This window comes from Hippopotamus amphibius, chromosome 4, assembly GCF_030028045.1.
Source record: "Hippopotamus amphibius kiboko isolate mHipAmp2 chromosome 4, mHipAmp2.hap2, whole genome shotgun sequence".
NCBI lineage: Eukaryota > Metazoa > Chordata > Mammalia > Artiodactyla > Hippopotamidae > Hippopotamus > Hippopotamus amphibius.
The window spans coordinates 186,369,286-186,384,186 of NC_080189.1; the positions used below are offsets into that span (position 1 = coordinate 186,369,286).

General features: G+C 43.5%; 1 protein-coding gene across 1 annotated transcript in view; it reads left to right on the top strand.

Moving 5' to 3' along the window:
* Positions 1-14,590, top strand: part of TDRD9 (tudor domain containing 9) — a 113,129-nt gene extending 98,539 nt beyond the window's left edge. The window contains exons 35-38 of the mRNA XM_057733575.1: positions 477-615; positions 5,139-5,257; positions 12,988-13,060; positions 14,428-14,590. Coding sequence (XP_057589558.1) covers positions 477-615; positions 5,139-5,257; positions 12,988-13,060; positions 14,428-14,529 — 433 coding nt within the window. The 3' untranslated portion in view covers positions 14,530-14,590. The remainder of the gene's footprint in view (positions 1-476; positions 616-5,138; positions 5,258-12,987; positions 13,061-14,427) is intronic.
* The last annotated feature ends 311 nt before the right edge of the window (positions 14,591-14,901 follow it).

Below are 14,901 nucleotides of genomic sequence, written 5' to 3' on the forward strand. Positions count from 1 at the left end.
AATAGCCAAGACATGGGAACAACCTAAATGTCCATCAACAGATGAATGGATAAAGATGTGGTACAGACTCAGACATAGAAAACAAACTTATGGTTACCAAAGGGGAAAGGGGGTGGGGGAGGGATGAATTAGGAGGTTGGGATTAACATATACACGCTACTATATATGAAATAGGTAAACAAGGACCTATTGAATAGCACAGGGAGCTATACTCAATATTTTTTAGTAACCTATAAGGGAAAAGGATCTGAAGAGGAATATGTACACATAACATACATACGTAAATATGTATATGTATAACTGAATCACCGTGCTGTACAGCTGAAACTAACACAGTGTTGTAAATCAACTATACTTCAATAAATAAATAAATATATATGTAAAATAAACTCAGGCTGCCCGTTCAAAACAAAAACAAAAAACCCAGTGGCTTAACAGCTTTGAAATATTAACTTTTCTCACAACTTTTCATTTAGAGTTGATCGAGATGGCAAATGCTATACTGGAGTCCTCTGTGGTTTGGGGTGGAATCCAACCACCGGGGCCCCTATCCTGCCGGAGCATGACATGGAGCTCGCGTTTGACGTGCAGTTCAGCGTGGAGGATATCGTAGAGGTAAGGCTGCCGAGGTCGTCATAGAGTGGGAGCTACTTCTGGCTCTCATTCTGCTTGTACACCCATTTAGCAGTGGGTGCCGTGTGTGACATGGTGCTTTAAATGTGGACGTATGCCTCTGGTCCTGCAGATGTTCGCTCTCCCTTGACCTGCCCGTTTTACTTTTCTGTGCGAAGTAGCTTCCTGACAGGTGGTGTTCTCAGAATTTCTCATTCGGTACCTCCAGGTACAATAAGCCTTTCCCGAGCAGTAGAGCTGAGCACCAGGCAGCAGGACTGCCGTGAGTCTCTACCCAAGCCTCACCCCAGGTCAGGACCAGCTGGACCTCCTTGCTAGTTCCTGTTGGGAACCAAGGAAAGTCCTGCCCCGCCTGGTCCTTTCCACATGCACGGTGTGGGGCTTGCTGGGCTGACACTTGGGTGCAAACTCAACTCTGCAGCAGCAGTGCCTGTGCTGGTCTGGGACGGGATCAATGCACAGGTTGTGGCTGAGCATTTGGAAACTTGTGTGACAAGATAATTTTATAGCTTTTGAATTTAATAATGAAAAATTTCAGCTTATGTTTTGTATGCTTTTGTTTTTATATTTCATTGTTTTAGTAACGCAGTTCTCTTGCATTTTACAAAGTGAGAAACAGAGCTGGTCTTTGAGGACAGCTAGTTGGGAAGCGCTCTAGAGCACTAGAGGCTCCGTAAAGTGGGGGGATCGTCCCAACTACGTAGGAGGGTGTGGGGAGGGACACTGGGTGAAGCCAGGCCGGTCCTTTCTCCAGGGGGCATTTGGCTTTGTTGATTTAACTTAACTGTTCTTTCACTAAAGCGGCTTTGGGGCTTAAAAGTACTCCTTAGAGCATAGACGTAATTGTAAAATGTGGAGCTGTAAAACTTCTAGAAGTAAATATAGGAGAAAAACTACATGACCTTGGGTTTCGCAGTGAGTTTGTAGATGCAACACCAAAAGCATAATCTGTGAAAGAAAAAATTCATAAGTTGGACTTCATCAAATTAAAAACTTGCACTGGGGACTTCCCTGGTGGCGCAGTGGTTAAGAATCCATCTGCCAATGCAGGGGACACAGGTTTGATCCCTGGTCTGGGAAGATCCCACATGCCGCAGAGCTACTAAGCCCGTGGGCCACAACTACTGAGTCTACACTCTAGAGCCTGAGAGCTACAACTACTAAGCCTGTGCACCACAACTACTGAAGACTGCGTGCCTGGAGCCCGGGCTCTGTGAGAAGCCACTGCAGTGAGAAGCCTGAGCACTGCAATGAAGAGTAGACCCCTGCTCTCTGCAACTAGCAAAAGCCTGTGCAGCAACAAAGACCCAATGCAGCCATAAATAAATAAATTTATTTATTTATTTATTTAAAAAACAAAAACAAAAACTTGCTCTGTCAAAGAGCCTGTTAAAAGGATGAAAAGACAAACTACACACGAGGAGGAAATATTTGCGAATACATAAGAAAGGACTTTTGTTCATAATATATAATTAACCATTAAAATTCAATAAAATAAGCAACTAAATTAAAATATGGATGGCAGTAAACCAGTGAAAAGGTGCTCAACATCATGTCATTCGGAAAATGCAAATTAAGATTCAGTGACATACCTCTGCCTGCCTATCAGAATGACTCAAACCCAGAAGACAGGAAGTAACCAGCGCTGGCAGGATGTGGAGCCACGGAAACTGTCATTGCTGGTGGGAATGCAGACTGAGGCTGCTGTTGGGGAAGGTAAGATTCTTAAAAGTTAAACATAGACCCGCCATGAAAGCCAGCAGTCCTACTTTTAAGTATTAATCCAAGAGATTTGAAAACTTGCAGCCACACAGAAGCTGTTTGTGAATATTGATGGCAGCATTCAGCATTCATAGTAGCTAAAACCTGGAAGCGGTCAAGACGTCCTTCAGCAGGGGATGGACCAACCGGGGCACAGCCATGCAGTGGAGTACTCCAGCGGGAAGGAGGAGAGAACAGCTGACTCCCGCAACAGTGTGAGTGAGGACGCCAGACTCGGGGGCTGCAGATGGTATGATTCTCATCTCGTGACATTCTGGAAAAGGCCAAGACGTAGGGATGGAAAACAGATTAATCGTTCCTGGGGTGGAGGAATGATGGACCACAGAGGGTACCACAGGGACTGGAGAGTGAAGGAGCTGCCCTGTGAGTGCTAAGGGGGTAGATGCACTGCTCTGTGCATTTGTCAGAACCCATAGTCTGCCCCCCGTGGAAGAACGGAACTCTGATATATGCAGTCAGCATGCATGTACACACACACACGCGCGCGCGTGTGCCCCAACTAAGATTTGGGGGACAGTTTCATTGAAGGGAGGGTGAGGGGGAAGAGGAGCTTTGGAAAACAGTGTTTTAACTGAAAACAGTAAAGCTACGGACAAAAAGAAACTGCACGTAAAAGTGTTTTCTACTTGGTAGAGTTGTTTCTCACGGAGTGTGGGTTAACTCTGAAGCTGCTCTGCGTGCTCCTGGGGTTGAACAAGTGAGTAAATGGATGCAGGAGGCAGCCTTCTTACTCTTGGAGAGGGGACTCAGGGGATAAGCAGGAGAGGAAGGCCAGAACACACCCTGTGAAACGACGACTGGGAGACACCCTTCAGTAGGAATTCGTGTTTAACTTACACAAGTGTCATGTGTGTACGAAATGAGCGTGGATTCCCGAGCTCTCTGAGGGCCAGAAACAATGACATCCCAGTAGCCTGAACAAACCCAGGGCCCAGGTTGTGGTTTCTGGTTGGATTTTCCAATAAAAGGAACCAGGGCTCCTTGGAGAAATGGGCAGAGGAAGCACGGGATGAGCCTGGAGCGTCTTGTAGTGCCAGGAATTAAGGAAGTGCTCAAGACACAAAACGACATAGCACGTCAGAGGGAGGTGGGCACTCCACTGGCCAACCTGGAACAGTCAGAGCAACAAAATAAATAATGCAGCATTGGGTTGTAGCTCAGAGCGTCCAAGGGATAGAGACAAGGGGTTGAATGAACACATGGGGAAGAAGAGACAAATCTTCCATGCTGGAGAATTCCCAGCAGTACCCAGGAAGGTTCTGCCAAGCCCGGCAGACACCGCCTCGGCTAAGGCCAAGGCCAGCATCACCAGTGATCCGTCATGGTGACAGCACACACATCCTGATGTGACAGGTTGAGAAGGGCCCTCACCTCTGTGGGTTCTTCCCAAAACTCACCACCCCAACCTGATCATGAGGAAAACGTCACATAAGCCCAGACTAGGGGGCATCTCACAAAATACCTAACCAGAACTCCTCAGAACTGTCAAGGTCTCAAAAAACAGGAAAAGGCTAAGAAACTCCTGGATCAGAGGAGGTCAGGGAGATGCAACAGCAGGTGTGGTGTGGTGTCCTGGAGCGGGTCCGGGGACAGAAAGAAGGCGTGCATGCAGAATCCGGCCAGATCCACACGGGGCCTGGACTCTGGGTCACAGTGATGCGCCCAGGTTGCCTCTCAGTGGTGACAGATGGGCTGCGGATGGAAGGTGCTCGCAGTGGGGAGGCGGGTGAGGGTGCATGGAACGTCTGTTCTGTCTTTGCCGCTCCTTCTAAATCTCTGATTGCTCGAAGTAGAAAGTTTTATTAGACACCGTGGCACAGGCTGGAGCAAAATGAGGCATGTTGGTCCGTGGGGGGCACGCCTCAGGCTTCCACAGGGATGTTATAGACAGGGTGACAGCAGGGGCCATGGGGGGCAGAAAGGGTGAAGGGGCCAGTTATATGGGGACAGATGGTAACTAGACTTACTGTGTAGTGTATACAGACACCAAATTATTCTGTTGTGCCCCTGAAACTAGCATACTGTCATGTACCAATTTTACCTCAATTGAAAAAAACAAACGGCAAGTGAGAGGAACACATAGTTGTCCCTGGGTGTCTGTGGGAGACTGGCTCCAGGACCACCGCCCCCCCACCCCGCCCCAGACACCAGAATCCACAGGAGCTCAAGTCCCGCGTATGAAACGGTGCAGTGTTTGCGTGTCACCTGTGCACACCTCCCATGCACTTTAGATTATCTCTGGATCACTTAGAACACCTAATACCATGTGAAGTCTGTGTAAAGAGCTGCTGTTGGATGGCAGATTCAAGCTTTGCTATTTGGAACTTTGTGGGATTTTTTTTCCTGAATGTTTTTGATCCAAGGTTGGTTGAATCCACAGGTTGAATCCACAGATACAGAGGGCTTACTGTATATATGATACAAGTAGATTTTAAACAATGTAACCCTGTGGGTTAAACTATTAAATTTTAGAATAGAAGTTTAAAAAGTGTGCTTACGTGGAAAAGTCTGAATCTTCCTTGCTGTTTTTTTCTTTTGTTATTGTTTCTTAAATTATGACAGTGGTTATTGGTGTTATTTGTGATGTTTTGATAATTTGTTCCAGAAACCAGACTGATGGTAATCACAAAAACACGAAATCTGGATGCTTATGAATTAAACTGTGGAGTGAAATTCAGTTATCTTAGAACCATGTGAGTATTTACGTTGCTGTTTATTTACAGATTAATATTCTCAGAGCCGCTATTAACAAGTTGGTGTGTGATGGACCAAATGGATCGAAGTATCTTGGGCCAGAAAGAATCGCACAGTTACAGGATAACACCCGGCAGAAACTTCTAGCGTGAGTTGTGTGACAGTGCAGGTTTCTTTCTTAGCTGTCTTGATTGTGAGCGTTTTGAATTGTTTATGAGACATGATAGAGTGATCCTCTGAAGTGGGCAGCATCCAGCAGGTGCCAGCACAGAGGCACCAGCCTCCTGCGGAGCGGTCACCTGTGTCCTGGGTGTGAGCCAGGAGCCGGGCAGGAAGTAGGGGGCTGTTTGAGAACACTGTAATAGAGAGACTCTTTCAAACAGCACAGGAGAGCAGAGGGAAACCACAGGGGGCGGGGCAGTGCCCACTCTAGGTAGTGGTCACCTTAGGGCCAGGGGGAGGGGCCTGGGCTGCGGAGGCTGAGGCTGTGGAGAGGGCCGCCTTACAGGAGTGGGCCCCTCTGTTGAGCTCCCCCAGATAAGCACCCTGGCCTCCTCCTCCTCCCCCTCCCCCGCCACTTGCTGGACTCCCCGTCTGCCAAACCCAGCCAGAATCCCCAGAGCAAGGGCCCTCATTGGTGCAGCCCATGAGCCCAGGTCAGCGGGACGGCTCAGAGGAGGGAGGGCAGTGGTGGCGGGGGAGCAGACAGAAGGCTCCCAGCATGTCCAGAGCTGTGTCCCCCCTCACCAGCTCTCCCGGGACAGCGGCAGACCCTTCCCGGCCCAGAACAGTGGCCTGTGCTGCTGGGAGTGAGCTGTGTAAGAACAGGGAGCAGTGGCACCTTTCAGAAAGGTGTTGGGTGTACAGAGATGCCTCAGCAGTTGTGGCAAAGGCTGAAAATCTTTTTACGTGAACTTTGTGTTGGAGGTTAACATGCATACAAGTGCACAGGTCATCTCAGTGTGTTTGCACACAGTGAGTGTGCCAAGTGACCAGCACCTGAGGGAAACATGTTATACACCTTCAGAAGTGCTCATAAAACTAAAAGAAATCCACCCAAAATGCACATGGGAAGGAGCTGCAAGTCACCAACTGTTCTCACACAGCTCTGCTCCCAGTGGCACAGGACGCGTCTCGTCAGGAAGGACAGTCGCCTGGTGCTCCGTGCTTCCCCGGTGCCCCTCCCTCTCCCACCTGCTGTGCTCTGGGCAGGTGTGGGTTGCAGTGGCTGTTCAGGGACTGAGTGAGCTTGTGGACTTGTGCTGACTGTCCCCACAGGTGTCGTCCCCAGAAGTTCACTTACAGGTATCTGAAAACTGAATTGTGATAGTCACACGACTCTGCAAATTTACTAAAATTGTTAAACTGTATGCTTCAGACCAGTTTGTTCATGGTGTATGAATTACACCTCAGTGACGCTGGCTTTAGAGACACGAGGTCTCCATTTGTCAGCAGCTCCTGGGGGTTCCCACCCCCACTCCACGCCACCGCTGATCTGCTTGTGGTCTCCGTAGATCTGCCTTCTCTGAAAACTTTATACGAACAGCCTAGTGGTTTTTAAAAATCTCTGGCTTCTTTCATGGAGCATGATATATTTGAGATTCATCCATGTTGTAACATGTTTGTTCTTTTTATAAATTTATTTATTTTTATTTATTGGCTGTGTTGTGTCTTCGTTGCTGCTTGGGTTTTCTCTAGTTGTGGAGAGCGGGGGCTACTCTTCATTGCTGTGCACGGGGTTCTCGGTGCGCTGGCTTCTCTTGTTGTGGAGCACGGGCTCTAGGCGTGTGGGCTTCAGTAGTTGTGGCATGCCGGCTCAGTGGTTGTGGCTCGCGGGCTCTAGAGCACAGGCTCAGTAGTTGTGGCTCACTGGCTTAGTTGCTCCACGGCATTTGGGATCTTCCTGGACCAGGGCTTGAACCTGTGTCCCCTGCATTGGCAGGCAGATTCTTAACCACTGTGCCCACCAGGGAAGTCCTGTTTCTTCTTTTTAATGACTGAATAACACTCCACTGCTTGTGTATGCCACATTTTGTTTATCCACACACCAGTTAGTGACATATTTGGATTGTTTCTGGTACTTGGCTGTTATGAACAATGTTACTCTGGAAAGTTATGTAAAGTCTTTGAGTGAACATATTTCTTCTCTCTTGAGTAGATATCTAGGAGTGGAACTGATAGGTTGTATGGTAAATTTGTGTTAATTTTTTAAGAAACGGACTGTTTTCCAAAGTGACTCCCGTATTACATTCCCATCAGCAACATATGACAGTTCCCATCTCTCCACATCCTTGCCTGCACTTGACATTGTCAGTATATATTTTTTATTATTTATTTATTTATTTATTTGGCTGCATCAGGTCTTAGTTGCCACGCGTGAGCTTCTTTCTAGTTGTGGTGCACGGGCTCCAGAGCTCACGGGCTTAGTTGCCTCTCACATGTGGGACTTAGTTCCTGGACCAGGGATTGAACCCGCATCCCCTGCATTGGGAGGTGAATTCTTAACCACTGGACCACCAGGGAAGTCCTGTCAGTATATTTTTTATTGTAGTCAATCTAGTGGAGTTATGGTAGTATCTTATTAAGGTTTTAATTTGCATTTCCTTAATGACTAATGATATAGAGCATCTTTTTATATCCTTATTAACCAGTCATACCCCTTTTCTGGTGAAATATCTTCAGATCTTTTGCCTGTTTTTTAATTGGGTTGATTCTTGTCTTATTATTGAGTTGTAGAAATTCTTCATAAATGCCAGCTAAAAGTCTCTTCCAAATATGTAATTTGCAATATTTTCCCCATTGCATAGCTTGTCTTTTCATTTTCTTAATGGCATATTCTGAAGAACACATGCTTTTAATTTTGATGGTATCCACTTTTTAAAAAAAAATTTTTTATGATTTATGCTTTTGGTGTTATATCTGAAAAATCTTTGCTAAACCCAAGGTCACAAAAGTTTTCTCCTCCGTTTTCCTCTAACTCTTAGATTTACTTCTTGTCTTTAGGGCTTTGATCCATTTCAAGATGATATTTGTATATGGTGTAACATGTAAGAGTCATAAGTTCATTTTTTCACATATGAACATCCAGCTGTTACAGCATCATTTGCTGAAGAACTGTCTTTCCCCCACTGAACTGCCATGGCGCCTGTCAGTAATCAGTGGCCGTAAATGTAAAGGTTTATTTCTGAACTTTCTATTTTGTTCTATTGATATATGTCTGTCTTTAATAGTAATTCTTGAAATTGGGTAGTGTTAGTCCTCATATTTTGTTCTTTTTCAAAGTGGTTTTTTACTGTTCTAGATCCTTTTCCTTTCCTTATAAAATTTTGGATCAGCTTGTCAGTTTCTACAGCAAACCTCGCAGGGATCATGATGGGGACTGTATTGAATCTGTAGATCAACTTGAGAATTGTCGCCTTAATATTGAGGTGTCTAGTCCACCAAGATGGAATGTCTATTAGATTATCCTTTAATTTCTCTTAAAACTTTTTATGGTTTTCAAGTGTACAGAATTTTGTTAAATTATTTCTAAATATTTTAGTCTTTTTGATGCTATTGTGAGTTTAAGTTGTTTTCTTTATTTTTGCATTGTTCATTGCTAGAAATGAACAATTGATTTTTATGTATTGATCTTTTACCCTGTGACCTTGTTAAACCTGTTTGTTAGTGCTAGTAGTTTTTGTAGATTCTTTAGGGTTTCCTACATACAGGATCATATCTATGAGTAAAGACAGTTTCATTTCCTCCTTTCCAATATGCTCTTAATTTCTTTTTCCTGTTTTATTATACTGGCTAGAACCCTCAGTATTAAGTTGAACAGAATTGGTGAGAATATGTATCTTTGCCTTGTTCCCAGTCTTAGGGAGAAAGCATTGTCATTCACTACTGAGTATGATGTTAGCTGTAGGGTTTTGTAGAGGCTCTTTATCAGGTTGAAGGAGTTCCTTTCTGTTCCTAGTTTGCTGAGAGCTTTTATCAGGAGAGGATGTCACATTTTGCCAAATACCTTTTCTGTGTCTGTGAAATAATCATGTTTTTTTTCTTTGATTTGTACAGTGTATTACATTAATTGCTTTTTTGAATGTTAAAACTAGCCTTGCATTCCTGGGATGAATTCCACATAGTGTGTAATTTTTTTTATACACTTGCTTGCTATATGTTTTTGTTAAAGATTTCCTGTCTGTTCATGAGGGTTATTGGTTTGTGGTTTTCTTGTGATCTTTTTGACTGATTTGGTATCAGAGTAGTACTGGCTTCACAGAGTAAGTTAGGAAGCGTTTCCTTCTACTCTGTTTTCTGAAAGAGTTTGTATAGGATTGATATTATTTCTTTAAATATTCGATAGAATTTACCAATGAAATCATTTGAGCTTGGACTTCTCTTTGTGGGGAGATTTTAAATTACTAATTCAATTTCTTGTGTTTTTCGTCTATTCAGATTTTTTATTTCTTTTTAGGTCAGCTTTGGTCATTTGTGTCTTTCTAGGAATTTTGTTCAGTTCATTTAAATGGACTAATTTATTGGCATAAAGTTTTTCAGAATCTTTTTAAATAACTCTTTTATTTTCTATACAGTTGGTAGTTATGCCCCCCCCCCCTTTTTTTGTTTCAGATTTTGATCGTGTATCTTCTCTCTTTTTCTCTTGGTTAGCTTAGCTAAAGTTTATTAATTCTATTGATCTGTTTAAAGAACTAATTTTTGGTTTTGTTGTTTTTTTTCCCCTAGTGTTTATCTTTTTTCTGTTTCATTGATGTTTACTCTCATAATTAATATTCCCTTACTTCTGATTGCTTTGGGTTTAATTTGTGCTATATCTAGTTTCATAACTTAGAAGCTTTGATTATTGTTTTGAGAGCTTCATTTCTGTTCTAGACACTTAAAGCTATAAATTTCCCTCCACTGCTGTTTTTGCTGCATCTTTTTCATCTGTTGTATTTTGATTTTTATTCTTTTAAAAATATTCTCTAGTTTCCCTTGTGATTCCTTCTTTGACTTGTGGGATATTTAGAAGTATATTGTTTAACTTCCCAGTATTTTGGGATTTTCCAACTTTTTAATATTGATAAATAGTTTATTTCTGTGTAGGCATTATACATACTTTGAATGATTTCAGTCTTTCAAAATTTCTTTTAAAATTTCTTGAGACTTGTTTTATGGTCTGGCCTGCAGTCTTTCCTGGAGAGTGTTGCAAGCTCACTTGAGAAGAACGTGTGTCTGTTGTTGGGTGGGGTGCTCTGTAGATGCTGGGCGGACAAAGTTGGTGGATGGTGTTCTAGGACTCGCTACCTTTGCTGATTTTCTCTCTAGTTCTATGAATGTTGCAACTGAGATATTAAACCTTCTAACTGTAATTATTGAATCATTTCTTTTTTGGGGTCTGTCAGCTTTCCTTTTAGGTCTTTGGGGTCTAATAGACACGTTTACAATTGCTGTATCTTCTTGGTGTGTTAGCCCTTTTGTCATTATGAAATCTCTCCCTTTATTCTAATAATATTTCTTGTTTTAAAGTCTGTTTTGTCTGAGATTAATATAGCTGCTCTGGCTCGGTTTGGTTACTGTTTGCATGGCATATCTTTTCCCTTCCTTTTACTTATAACCTATTTGCATCTTTGAATTTTTAAAAATAATTTTTTTGCCCTCTTCCTGCACTCCTCTCCTTTGGGAGTCCCATTTTACATGTGTTTGTTTACAAATTGATGTTGTCCTACTGGTCTCTGAGGCTCTGGTCATTTCTCTTCAGTTCTTTTTCTCTCTGTCATTCAGATTAGTTAATTTTTATCGATCTGTCCTTAAGTTTACTGAGTCTCTACTCTTCCACCTCAGACCTACAGATTTTGGTCTCCTGTAAGAATTTTTCCATTTTAGTTATTGTGCCTTTCAACTGTAAAATCTGTCTTTGGTATCTGCGTAGCTTTACATTTTTGTTGCAGTTACCTTTGAGTAATTATCATCATGTTTTCCTTTATTTCTTTGAACATGGTTTGCTTTAATTCTTCATACATACTTGGAGTGACTTTTTTGAAGTCTTACCTGCTAAACCTACACCTGAGCCCACTCAGGCAGCTTCTGTTAGCTGCTCTTTTTTTTCCCTGAGTATGTGTCACACATTCCTGTTTCTTTGCAAAATATCTTATAATTTTTGCTGAAAATCTGCCATTTTACATAATGTGGTGTGTTAACGTAGGATTTTGATTACTCCCTGCAGAATTCTGCAGAACTGGTTTCCCCAGAGTGTCGTGAGGCCATGGATGCCTGTTTGTTGTTGTTGTTTTAATTCTTTTTGCTTTTCAGCGTGGCTTGCTAGGAGTCATCCTTGTGTCTGCATTGCTTAGTGCTCAGCCAATGATTAGTCAGAAGTTGTGCTTAAACACCTACATCATTAAGGCTTCTGTCCTCTGCTGGTGGGTCTGTGTGTGGGTTGGGTAGTACATCCAAAGTTCAGGCAGTTTTGGACTCTTCTCTGGCATTTACTTTTTGCCAGGGCTTTCCTGTGCGTGCATGCCACCTTCCAGTCAGCCAGGGTGTGTGCCAGGCCAGGGGCCTTCGTAGGTCTCCTCTGCACGTGTGTGCAGCTTCCCTGTTGCTAGGGAACGTGTGGGGAGCCCAGCTAGCCTCTGTGGCACTGTTTCCAGGATCTCCCTGTTGTATCTCTGGGTTGTCTGCTGGTCTGCTCCTGGCCCCAAGCAGGACCAGGGCCGAAGGCTGCAGAGCTGTGGGCTTTCTCCATTTATTTCCTACTGAGGTTGACATTTTTACTGACATTGCTGCCGGGCATGAGGTTTTTACCCTGTGCTCCAAATCAAGTAAACTCAGTCTGGCAATGAAGATGCCTGTTTTCATGGCCAGCCAAACCCTGGGAACACTAGGGGGCCAGGCTGAGCTGGTGGGGTGGGCGTGAGTGGTGGGTGGGAGTAGCCCCAGGCACAAACACCACAGATGCCACTGTTGTTACCTGGAGTGCAGCAGGTTCTTTTGAATGGATGCTTCTGGCTTATTTGCTTTTGGTTAACATCCAGAGCCTTCAAGTGTGTTTTTTGAACAACTTTGTCTAGTTTTATAGTTGTTTGGAGGGGGTGGTGCAAGAAGATTTACAGACTTCTTTACTCTCTTATTGCTAGAATTCTCTCTCTGTCTTTTTATTTTTTTTTATTTTAAAAAAATTATTTAAAAAAATTTTTTTAACTTTATTTGGCTGCGCTTGGTCTTAGTTGCTGCTATAGGATTTTTGTTGCAGCATGCAGGATCTTTCATTGCAGCATGTGGGATCTTTAGTTGCAGTGTGCAGGATCTTTAGTTGCAGCATGTGGGATCTTTAGTCGAAGCATGCAGGATCTTTAGTGGCAGCATGTGGGATCTTTAGTTGCAGCGTACAGCATCTTTAGTTGCAGCATGTGGGATCTAGTTCCCTGACCAGGGATCGAACTCAGGCCCCTTGCATTCAGAGCACAGAATCTTAGCCACTGGACCACCAGGGAAGTCCCTGTCTCTGCCTTTTTAAACTGATGATGTTTCCAACTTGTCATGGCTGCTTAAGAGTAAATGGTATAAAAGATCCTGTTATGTTGCCCAGAACTTGACTCAGTAACGCAGCAATGTGTGGTATTGCAGCAGCCTCCACTGGTCACTAGGAGAACACAGAGAGCAAGGGTCAGTCTTATAGACCTGCATCACTCCATTTTTTTCCTGTTTTTGAATGTATAATGGATTAAAATATTTTCTAATCATAATTACAGAAATTTTGACCTTTAAAAAACTTATTGGAGTTATAATTCTGAGGAAAGTATGTAGGATTTAAATCTCTTTTTAAAAGTCACAGTAGTGTTTTCAGTTACTAACATATAATTAAGATGAATTAAACTCTCTTATTTTAAATTTTAGTTTGTTCTGTCAGTTGAAACCAAGAGAGAAAATTGTTCCTAAGTGGCATGAAAAGCCATATGAGTGGAATCAGGTGAGTGAGAAAGCCTGCCACCAGGATTGATGGGAACAGATCCCTTGATGGACTCAGGGGCTCAGACAGGGGTTGGTGGAGGGTGCCAGGGGAGCAGAGGGAGCCTGGTGGCGAAGTGGGTGCTTCTGTTGGTTAACAGGGCAGGACAGTATACTCTATGTAATGTCTTGGTGAAAAGTTAGACCCTAGGCTAATTATCCTTTAATTTTGGATAAAACAGGTATGAATGTCTGTATTAGCTTTTAGGGTATATTGGTTGTTGTTTTAGTCTGCTTGGGCTGTTGTAACAATATACCATTGGCTGGGTGGCATAAACAGCAGAAATTCATTTTCTGATAGTTTTAGAGGCTAGAGGTTGGAGAGCAGGATGCCAGCACGGTCAGGTTCTGGTGAGGGCTCTCTTCCTGACTTGGAGACATCCACCTTCTCACCGTGTCCTCATGTGGTAGAGAATGGGGAGCAAACTCTCTGGTGTCTCTTCTTATAAGGGCACTAACCCCATCATGAGAGCCCCACCCTCATGACCCCCTCTTACCTGAATAACCTCCCAAAGGCCCCACCTCCAGGTATCTTCACATTGGGGATTTAGATGACACAGTTTAGTCCATAGCAGTTGTGAAATAGGGTGCAGCCCATATTGGGCACCTTGACGTTTCCTATGTGTAAAATTTAGAAAATACAATAAAATGTGATTTCAGGAAGGGAACTCAGGGAGTGATTTTAAGCTTTAATCTAGAACCAAGGCTGTCTTTATAAATAAACCAGCTGGGGTACTAGTTTCTCATCCCTTTGGCAGTAGAAGTGAGGTGCTGCCCCTGGAGATAATGTTTTCCCACTCTGGGTCCGAAAATTAGTTTTGCTGCAGAAGGTTCCGTCTCTTTATGTACTCTGTGACCGGTTTCCCCTGTCAGAGCCCTGAGAACCGGTCCCTGGAGCCAGCTCCATCGTGTGCACAGGGCTGTGCCCCAGCTACCTTCCACTCAGCCTCTGTGGGGTGTTTGAAGCTCATAGCAGGACTTAATTGGAAAGCAGGACTTTATTCTGAAGTTGATATGTCTCAGAAAAGTTACACATTTTAATTCCTCTATGAAGTTATTGTTCACATTTACATAGGAAGGAATGTATGGGAAATTTCCGGGTAAAGATTACCATATTATTAGGGTGAGTTTAAAGATGAAAGAGCAGATATATAATATTTAGTGTTGTGAGAATAGAGCAGCATTCTGTAAATATTTTTGAAAAATTAAGAGAGTACTTTCTGCCATCTTATGTGTCTATGTCTATGTGTGTGTATAATTTTATTTGTTTTACTTTATGTCTAGAAAAAGTCCCGTTGCAGAGCCTGACCGGTCCTTTTGCCCCAATAGGTTGATCCGAAGCTGGTGATGGAGCAGGCAGACCAGGAGAGCAGCAGAGGGAAGAACACCTTTCTGTACCAGCTGCACAAGCTGATCGTCCTCAGTTCCTAGAGGACCACAGGCTGTACCCAGCCCTCCTGGGGGCTGTGGAGGCCCATTAAAGTCTCCATCTGCAGGCTGTCTGCCTCTGTCTGTGCTGTGTGATCTCTCTCCGCTGGGTCTGAAAGGCCTTCTGCTGGTTCCTTTCCTCTTTGGGTGGTGGCCAGGGAGTGGTATTTCTGTTCAAGTGGGAAGGATTGGGAAAAGTCTGGTCTTTTCTAGAAACAGAAAAATCACTGTATTAAACATTTTGGGAAAAATTGTTCTGAAAGAAGAATTCATTTGGAAAAAGAGCTATATTTTGCTTAGTTTACTAAGGTAAATACAAGTAGCTCATCTTTCATGTAAGGTTCCAGAACATGCTTATGTGTTCTGTTTTGTTAA